The 10,890-nt window shown below is 33.0% G+C and overlaps 1 protein-coding gene across 3 annotated transcripts in view; it reads left to right on the forward strand.

The window, feature by feature from the left end:
- Positions 1–9,344, forward strand: part of LOC116022358 (probable disease resistance protein At4g27220) — an 11,232-nt gene extending 1,888 nt beyond the window's left edge. The window contains exons 3-7 of one of the 3 annotated variants that reach the window (XM_031263048.1): positions 2,156–2,215; positions 4,007–4,071; positions 5,280–5,647; positions 5,936–8,159; positions 9,127–9,344. In XM_031263048.1, the coding sequence (XP_031118908.1) occupies positions 4,023–4,071; positions 5,280–5,647; positions 5,936–7,639 (2,121 nt within the window). In that variant the 5' untranslated portion in view covers positions 2,156–2,215; positions 4,007–4,022 and the 3' untranslated portion in view covers positions 7,640–8,159; positions 9,127–9,344. Of the gene's footprint in view, positions 1–2,155; positions 2,216–4,006; positions 4,072–5,279; positions 8,160–9,126 lie in introns of all 3 variants that reach the window. The other 2 variants (XM_031263047.1, XM_031263046.1) reach the window with 2 other exon arrangements.
- The last annotated feature ends 1,546 nt before the right edge of the window (positions 9,345–10,890 follow it).

Raw genomic sequence — 10,890 nt, forward strand, 5'->3', positions numbered from 1 at the left:
GCTATTTTTGATAACCGCTAATACAACCCGCTACCGCTAAACGCTAACAGCTGATAACCAAACAAGCCCTATGTAAAGTGTGAAATATAAAAAGTATATATATAGAAGGAACTTAGCGGTACGGTGGAGGTGTGGATATATAATCTATATATTACGGAGTATATTGTAGCAATTATAAGCAAGGAAGGAAGAAGCTAGGCGGTGAGTTATGCTTCCAATATATATATATATTGAAGTTAAATACGGAGTAAATTAAGACTCAAACTCACAACAGAAATCAAAGGAAGGAGTAAAGAAACTTCAAAGAATTAAAAGGCTATTTGATAACCGCTAATACACCCGCTACCGCTAAACGCTAACAGCTGATAACCAAACAAGCCCTATGTAAAGTGTGAAATATAAAAAGTATATATATAGAAGGAACTTAGCGGTACGGTGGAGGTGTGGATATATAATCTATATATTACGGAGTATATTGTAGCAATTATAAGCAAGGAAGGAAGAAGCTAGGCGGTGAGTTATGCTTCCAATATATATATATATTGAAGTTAAATACGGAGTAAATTAAGACTCAAACTCACAACAGAAACAAAGGAAGGAGTAAAGAAACTTCAAAGAATTAAAAGCTTTTAATTCTTTGAAGTTTCTTTACTCCTTCCTTTGTTTCTGTTGTGAGTTTGAGTCTTAATTTACTCCGTATTTAACTTCAATATATATATATATTGGAAGCATAACTCACCGCCTAGCTTCTTCCTTCCTTGCTTATAATTGCTACAATATACTCCGTAATATATAGATTATATATCCACACCTCCACCGTACCGCTAAGTTCCTTCTATATATATACTTTTTATATTTCACACTTTACATAGGGCTTGTTTGGTTATCAGCTGTTAGCGTTTAGCGGTAGCGGGTGTATTAGCGGTTATCAAATAGCGGGGGGGGGGGGGGGGGGGGGGGGGGGGGGGGGGGGGGGGGGGGGGGGGGGGGGGGGGGGGGGGGGGGGGGGGGGGGGGGGGGGGGGGGGGGGGGGGGGGGGGGGGGGGGGGGGGGGGGGGGGGGGGGGGGGGGGGGGGGGGGGGGTCTTTTAATTCTTTGAAGTTTCTTTACTCCTTCCTTTGAATTTCTGTTGTGAGTTTGAGTCTTAATTTACTCCGTATTTAACTTCAATATATATATATATTGGAAGCATAACTCACCGCCTAGCTTCTTCCTTCCTTGCTTATAATTGCTACAATATACTCCGTAATATATAGATTATATATCCACACCTCCACCGTACCGCTAAGTTCCTTCTATATATATACTTTTTATATTTCACACTTTACATAGGGCTTGTTTGGTTATCAGCTGTTAGCGTTTAGCGGTAGCGGGTTGTATTAGCGGTTATCAAATAGCGGATTGTATTAACAGGTTTGACTAGCGAAATGTATTAGCGGTTTGTAAAATTAGTTGTTTAGATTAACGGTTAACATGTAAAATGACCAAAAATGTATACATATATTTAATAATTTATTAATAATAATAATTTTTTAAATAAAAAAATAAAAATAATAAAAAAAAAAAAGGGGAGCCGTTCAACAGCGGCTCCCCTAAACCCCCACTTATCCCACATCAGTGGGATAAGTGGGGAAATTTTCTTCATAGAGGCAGGCTTCGTGAATTGGAGCCTGCCCATTAGTTTATTAATTAATTTTTTTTTTTATGTTAAGGGTGTTTTGGGGAAAGAATTGTCTTTCCCCAAAACGCTGTTGCAACACGGTGCTAATAGCAGCGTGTTGCAACTTGGTGGTTTGGAGCAAATTCGTTGCTCCAAACCACCAATAACCAAATGATATTTTCAGCGTTTTGACTTGGTCAAAACGCTTAAAAATGGCGAATCCGCCATTAACCAAACAAGGCAATAATTCATTGGACGTTTGGTGGGAGGGATTTACAATTCAATTCTCACATAGTTACGTAGACAAATAAATTCCTTCGTTTGGTTAGAGGGAGTTTCCATTCCCCTCATTTTCACGGCATCAGAATTTCATGACTCCTGTATTTCAATTCCAGGTTCCATGAATTTTAGGAAGAAAAAAATAACTTTGAGACAAAATTATCCTTCTCTTTTTAAACATAAAATTGATATTTGACATCTCTCTTTCGATTACAGTGTGTCTTCTTTTTTTTACTCTCAGCACAGAACTTCAATCAGTGGGTCAACCTCAATCAAGTATGTTTTCTCAAAACTCCCTTATCTATTTAGTGCTTTCGTTACGCAATTTTAGAGTTTATTTACAACGTGTTTCATAAATTTTCAAAAGCAAATTAAAATTTGAATTTGGTCATTTAGGATTAATAATAATAATAATAATAATAATAATAATAATAATAATAAGTATGCCATTTTAGACTTTATACTACTTATTTCCTTTCAATTCTAATGTATACTAAACATTAAAATTGAAATTTCCTGTAATTGAATTCATGTAAACCAAACACGACAATTTAAATTACCACTTTATTTTGAAATTATTCATTTACCATGAAATTGCAATTCCTTACCAAACGCCCAGTTAGTTTTAATACAAAAACTTTTTAAAAAGTAAAATTTAAGTGAGAATTTAATTTACTCCATATGATTTCTTCTACCTCTTTTATTTGCCACATAATTCTTTTCAAAGTCTTAATTTCTTCTTCCACGTATATATGTATGTTAGGATGAAAATTTAATTTGTATTAAAAATAATATTTTCCTCAATTTGTGAACGAAGACAATCTTAAATCATTTTAGAAACTATATATATTTCTCTTACAGCATGTTTGACTCACAAAATTTGTCACACCTTCTCAAAAATAGCCTATTATATTCCTTTGTTTGGTAATACTATTTATTCCCTGAAATATTTAGGAAAGGGAAATAGCTATTCCATCCTCCTCCCCCTATTTTTTTTTTAAAAAAAATCCTCCTCCCCCTATTAGACGTACTATTCTAAAGGTATCAGGAATAACTTATATTTTTATATTTTCTACTTTATTCCTAATTAACCTAAAATTTGTTTACGTTTTTTCCTTATAACAACACTTCTCTCTATCGCAATACGCCACTTACATTTGTTTCAAGTTCAGAAAAGTTTCAAAATTTTTATTCTTTTTATTTGCAAGATGAAGTTGCCTGATTCTGTCAAAATTATTATCACCAAAGTGATCAAAAATTTTATTAGCATAAATTTCTTTTATTCTGTATTAATAAAATTTTGAAGTTGTTTCTTTTGAGTTTTTAAAGAAAGAAGTCTTCTTTTAGAAATTTGTTTTTGTTGATAACCAGGTATATATGATATGATAAGGTTGAGAATATCAGAATCACAGATATAAATTTCTGGTTTAAAAGGTCTTTTAATTCTTAAATAAGCAATATTTGTTAAATTCATCATGCAATGTCAGTAAAAGATGTAAAGAATTCTAATCTGTCTCAGCTCCATGGTAATAACTCTTATAAGAGTTTGATTGAGTCATAATTTGGAATTCAAATGATATTTTAAAGCTTTGAAAATGAGAAAGAATTGCAAATACTATTTGTGTAATTTTTAAAATACTTTTGCAACAATTGTACGTGCATTTTTTCTATTTTAATAAAAAAAATTAAATAATAATAATATTATATTATGTTTTGAGAGCTGAGTAAGTTAGAATGATAGGAATAAAAAAAAAATTAAAGAAAGAAAGTAATAAATTACAAATGTTCAATTATGATAATGGACTCAAGTTATAAAAATGAAAGAGTAAAGACAAGCATAGGTTTAGACCAATCATTATTTCATGGATTATAGTCCACATAATTGTATGAATCATAAATAAAATGTGTATTTTTAATATGTTAAAGATACCTTATTTGTATATTCAAAATACATTATTTAAAAGTACATTATTTAAATACTAAAAGTATATTATGTTATATACCGCTAAGTTATTTTGGCTAGCTTCTTCGTTGCTGGTAAGCTACCGCTAAGTTAATTCCTTCCAGATTCTAAACACAAATTATGGCTGCTGCGCTGCGGGCTGGTATGGACGTTATCTGGACTCTTAAAGGTACGTAAACAATCAATCATTATTACATGAATCATGGTCTACACAGATATGTGGACCATAAATAAAAAGTACATTTTTAATATGTTAAAAGTACAATATTTATGTACGTAAAGTACATTATTTGAGTATTGAAAGTACATTATTTTATATATACTATCAAATAATGTACTTTTAATCTATTAAAAATGTACCTTATATTCATGGTTCAGGTAGTTTTGTGGACCATGATCCACACAATAATTTGACGTAGACAATCACGTTGCATCATAATTATTATATTCTTCTTAATTCTAATTAAATAGTTTTTTGTGCTACAAACAATTTACTTTGTCACATCTGAAAATTATAACATATTACGAATAGATTTTTATTCAAGAATTGCTGCTAAATCATGTTGTGGTAAAACTGCCACCAAATTACTGTTAGACATCAATTTTTATTTAGGAATACAAATTATTGCAATTGCAATTGCAGTGTATGTGTAATATAAACTGCCTCGAAACTGATGAAGTTTGTTGTGTGTATGTATACACGTATTGTACAGGAACTGGAAACCCAGTTTATGTATATTGTTTTTTTTTTTTTTTTTGAAACGTTATGATGTAGGATTGCTTTTGAAATAATATAATAATTTTTATTATGTTTTGTATTTTTTTTGTTTTATGATCGGTGAGCTTGTATATATTTGTATGTATTTTATTTTGGATATGAGCATTTTAGTTATTTAAATAATATTTCTTTTCTATTTTATGGTCTAACCAAACACAAAAATATGGTTCGTTATATAATCCCATGTTTATTCCCTATTCTTTTTATTTTAATTTTTTGAATCAAACGTCACGTTATATATTACACTTGTAGTGTTCTAGATCATACACTTGTATTCTTTGAAATGGGTAATGGTAACATTTTTGCTATGCACTTTTATCATTTTATGGTACACTTTTGACTATTTATTTTTATCATTCTTATAAAGTATTTTTAATTATAGTATATTGCAATTTTACATTTCTTATAGTATATATATACATATATCCCATTTTTGTGTTTTAATATTTCTCAGTTTCCTACTAACTTAACATATTTCAGGCTTCTAACTGTTAAATTTCCAGTTTTCAATTAGGCATGTGTTATCCAATTTAATTCTTTAATGCTTTCTTGTTTTGTTCAAATTACTCATTTTGTTGGCCATTGCTTTTTCTTGGTAGACACAATGGAGAAGATACTCTCGTTACGTAGCATATTTGCAGGATATATGGGTTTTGATGAAAATCTGGAAACTCTAAAAGCTGAAGTAGATCAACTTCTCAGGGAAGAGAAAGACATGGAAGCAAAGTTGAAGGACTTAGAAAGAGGAGGGCAAAAGAAGAGGAAACAAGGAGTTGAGGGTTGGCTTGAGCGAGTAAATAAATTGAAAACAAACTTTGAAGCATTCAAGGAAAGCAATCAAGGTGGGGGATTCATAATAAACAATGCTCGGAAGTTAATAAAAGCACAAGAACTCGAAGGGATGACAGAAAGAGTTAAAAAGCTTAGAGAAGAGGGCAGAAATAATACTGTTGAACCTACACTGGATGTGAGTACCGCATATGAACTCAATGTTGATCAGCTATCTGGGACAACATCTGAAACTAATTTAGATAAAATATATAAATTGGTAGAAGATGAAAATGTGAGGAGTATCGGGGTGTATGGAATGGGAGGTGTTGGGAAGACAACCTTGGCCAAACATATACATAACCGAATCCTCCGAAATGACCCTCGTGCTAATGTTTATTGGGTTACAGTTTCTCATGATTTTAACCTCAGAAAATTACAGGATAACATTGCTAAAACTGCTCGTATTAACCTTTCTGATGACCAGGATGAAGTGCAAAGAGCTGCTACTCTACTCAATCATTTTGTGGAAAATAATAATGTTGTGCTCATATTGGATGATGTGTGGGACAACATTAGCTTGGAGAACTTGGGAGTCCCTCCTAGGGCTAAGGGTTGCAAGCTCATTTTAACTACTCGATTACGAGATGTGTGTTGCAGGATTGGATGCGAAAAGCTATTTCAAGTTAATGTTTTTAATGAGGAGGAAGGTTGGAATTTGTTCAAAGAAATTTTAGTACAAGATGGCTGTATTGTGCTCACTGATGTTATTGAAAAATATGCCAAACAATTGGCCAAAAAATGTGGGGGCTTACCATTGGCACTCAGCACTGTAGCGGCAAGCATGCGAGGGGTGAATGATGATCACATATGGAGGAATGCCATTAAGAATTTCCAAAATGCTTCTCTTCAAATGGAAGACTTGGAAAATGATGTGTTTGAAATACTCAAATTTAGCTACAACAGATTGACTAATCAAAATTTGAAAGAGTGTTTCCTTTATTGTTGTTTGTATCCTGAAGATGAAAGGATTGTGAAGGATGAAATAATAATGAAGTTGATTGCGGAAGGATTATGTGAAGATATAGACGAGGGTCATTCCATATTGAAAAAGCTAGTAGATGTCTTCTTATTGGAAGGGGATAAATGGTTTGTTAAGATGCATGATTTAATGAGAGAAATGGCTTTAAAGATGTCAAAGTTCATGGTTAAATCTGAGCTCGTTGAAATTCCAGAGGAGAAACATTGGACCGCTGAATTGGAGAAAGTTTCCTTGAATCCAAATACATTGAAAGAAATTCCAAATGACTTTTCCCCCAGATGCCATAAGCTTTCAACCTTGAATTTGAGCAACTCGAATTTTTTGGAAACTGGCATTGAAGAAATCCCAGAATCTTTCTTGTTGTACACGTCACAGCTTCGAGTCCTTGATTTAAGTTATAACACAGAGCTTAAGTGTCTTCCCAATTCTATCTCAAATTTGGAGAATCTTTGTGGATTATTTCTTCAACATTGTGGACACATTAGTTGTTTGCCAGCAATGAAGAAGATGAAGAAATTGCGGGTGTTAAATATTCAAGGGTGTAATGGAATTAGGGAATTGCCTCAAGACATGGAATGTTTAGTGAGTCTCCAATATTTATATATGATGGGCACAAGCACAGACTTGGAGATTCCAAAAGGGGTAATATCCAAACTAAGAAATCTTAAATGCATCCAATCGGACAACTGTAGGAGGTTGCAGAGTGAAGATTTGAATTGTTTGCCACATCTGCAAGAATTTTGGAGCTGGTTTGATGAACTGCACAACTTCAACAGGTTGGTTAAAAATCTTGAGCAACTTAAATGCTACAACATATGTGTAAGCAGTTCGCATTTGAACAGGCAGCGTCATCATTTACCTTTGGGCAGGAATGTGAATAATGTGGATTTCAAGGGAATCAATTTTACATTAGTTTTGCTTCCTGCAAACATTACTTGTTTACACATTAAAGATTGTGAAGGGCTGAATGGGTGCATAGCAGACTATCTCCAATCAATAATGAGTAATCTAAAAGAACTAGATGTGTGGCAGTGCACAGAAGTAGAGTGGATTTTGAACAGCGAACAAATAATAGAAATGCAAGCAACACTGGTGCCACCCCATTTAAGAATCTTGAGGTGTTGGCTCTCGATTACCTGCCAAAATTAAGAAGTGTGTGTAAGGGAGAAGATGTAATTTTTCCAGATTATTGCACTTTCTCATCCCTTAAACATCTCTATATCGAGGGATGTGATAGTATGAAGAAGTTGTTGCCACATGCATTATTGCAAAATCTCAAAAACCTTGAGACACTTGATGTGAGATACTGCTCTCAACTAGAAGTGGTAATAGGAGGAGTTGGGGGGGATGGAGAAGAAGAAGGTAGTAGTAATACCCCAATATACCTCCCCAAGCTTAAACAATTATATCTACATAACCTGCCAGAATTGAAAAGCATATGCAATGGTAGAGAAATGATTTGCCCTTCCATTGAAAAAATAAGCATTTGGTGTTGTACAAATGTAAAGAGGATGCCTTCATTTCTTCCCATTAATGAGGCTACTGAACAACCATACATTCCTTCATCCTTTCAAAAGATCCATTTACGTGAAGATGAGAAAGAATGGTGGGAATCGTTGGAGTTGCACAATCCATATGCAAAAAGCATCCTTCAATCTCACATCGAATGGTAATTTCTTATTTATCTATGCTATATAAAACAATATTTCACTAACAATTTAGTGTATCACTAAGATTTTAGCAGCAAGTTTTTACAGCCACAAAAAAATTGTTAAGTTTGTTTAAATGCCTATGCACCCATCTTAGACCAATTACAAGTAAACAATCAATCTTGAACCACCACTAAAATTTTCAATTTTTTTATAACCCTCATTAAATTATATTTTCAATAAAAAGTCACATTTAATAAAAATGTGCAAAATTTTATTATTTATATCTTTTCTTAATTAAGTTAACAAATATTTCGTCGTCCCAATTTAGTTCTCTTACTTTTCTTTTTATTCTATCTAAAAATAATGTCAAAATTTTAAATTTAAACATTTATAGCTTTTTACTTTTTCTAATTTATCTATTGTTCTTTTTAACTATTAAAGGTGGTTCCAACTCACCACTTTTTAAAAAATAAATTTGAAAAGAATATTAGTGGTTTTTTTATATAAAAATAATATTTCACTTGGTCCTTTATATATAGATCGAGAGCACCACTTCAATTCAATTTTCTCTGTAAAATAATACAATTACCAAATAATAAAAGCATAAAATCAAAGACAAAATAAATTTTAATTTACTCAAAATGATAAAAATGTCAATTTTGTGTTTCTTTATATGGATTGCATGTTTGAGTTGATCTTCTGTGCTTTTTCTTCTATGTTTGCAAAATAGTTTATTCAAAGGATTTCTAATTATATTTTGTAAGAAACATTTTTTTTTCTTTTTATGCATGTATGGAAATTCATCACATAATAACTTTAATGAATATAATTCATTTTTAGGAATATAATTTGAACTCTAAACCTTGTACTTAAGCTAGTCAATTCCTTCCGCTAGAGTAGATTATTGAAATCACTTTGCATTGCAGCCACAACCAAATTATTGTTGGATCTTCAATTCATTGTTGATTATTGAATGAAATGCAGGTTTTGATTGTCATGAGATCATGATGGATGATTATTGTAGCCAGAAGTTGTCATTGTTCAATTCGGAATACATCCTTTGGAGGTCTCTCATGTTTCTATTTTATGTCATATTTATTAATATTACTCTGTATTTGTTTTGCATTGAGTTCTCTAAACCATTACAATTTTCAGCTACATTGAGTTTCAATAATTAAAACACAAAATTCTTTTAATACTTATTTAGTTATTTGTCCATAATTTTTAGTGAATTATTTTATGATATCAATATTATACTCATCGGCCTCACTTCAAGAAAAGAAATGGCAAAAATATATGTCAAATCTTTTATAGAATGTTGATTTCTTCCTCTGAAACTATTCATTGCATTTAGCTCAATCTATTAAATCCTACAAAAAATATTTCACTACTACAATTTATTTTTGGATTTTTACCCTAGATATGCTTTTACAATTTGTTATAATTTTTTGGGAAAAGGGTCAAATACACCCTTAAACATTATACAAAAGTGCAATTAAGCCCTCAAACTTTAAAAAAGTTCAATTAAACACATAAACTTCCTAAAAACAATCAAATAAGCCCACTTAGCAGGTAACCAATAAGTTTCGGGTAACTATACCATTTTGACCGCCATCTCCGGCCATTGACCTCCCTATAAACAGTAAAAATAAAAAAAATAAAAAATAATAATAATAAAGAAGAGTCGCCAGCAGATTCCTTCTTCCGGAGAAGGAGGCGACCGACTTTGGTCGCCTCCTTCTCTAGGAAGAAGGCGACCGGCGTCGCCTTCTTCAACTGAGGAAGAAGGGGAGTCGGTTGCCGCCTTCTTCCCGGAGGAGGAGGCGACGTTTGGTCAGTGCAGATTGCAGAATTGTGTAGATATGATAATATTCCGTCCCCCAGGCAGATTGCAGAATTGTCAGTGCAGTCAAAAGGATTAGTTTCAGCCTCCTTGTGGCCTAGAACACAAGAATCTTTTTGTTTATATATATTATTATTGCGTGGCTCGAAAACGTGTTGTGTTGTGTTGTGTTGTAATTATGTTCCCCACTCTCTCAATTCTTTCTAATTTCTATGATGTTTGTTATCAATGCTCAGCCCAACCCCAAACTCTCTTCATTCTTTAAAGTTCAACCTCTGCCTTCAGCATTTGCAATCCACAGATTCAAATAATAATAATAATAATAATAATAATAATAATAATAATAAGGTTTGAATACAAAGTGGTTCTGAAGAGCAGAGCAGAGAGTAAAAAATTGTACAACTAAATTGTGATGGATGCAATGGCGTAATACAGACCACGGCCATGGATGCAATGCTATACAAGGAGGCAATAATATGCGGAAAACTGCAGCAGCATCCTGCATACAAGGAGGCGACCATCGAGATAGCGGTATTGCCCTCTCCACTTGTCACGACCCAAGATGGCACAAGAGAGTATCAACAAGGGTAATAATAACAACCCATCCTATGGTGGTGAGCCGGTGACCGTGAAATGGATTGCCTTCGGACGGCTTTTCAAGCATATAGTGAGAATATTAATCACGAGTGTCAAGAAATTCGTAACATTCTCACAAATATAAACCTTCAATTATTAAAAGGTAAAGGTGTAACTCTGAGCATTATCAATGACTGAAATCCGCCGACAAGCACGTGAGCAGAAATAGACAGCATCTCCATTACCATCCAAATCTTGAGCAACGAACTTTTAATGGCAATGTGGACACAAAAGCCTTTTTGGATTGGTGCTTTGAAGTAGAACACCAT

The sequence above is a fragment of the Ipomoea triloba genome, chromosome 6 (assembly GCF_003576645.1).
Source record: "Ipomoea triloba cultivar NCNSP0323 chromosome 6, ASM357664v1".
Taxonomy (NCBI): Eukaryota; Viridiplantae; Streptophyta; class Magnoliopsida; order Solanales; family Convolvulaceae; genus Ipomoea; species Ipomoea triloba.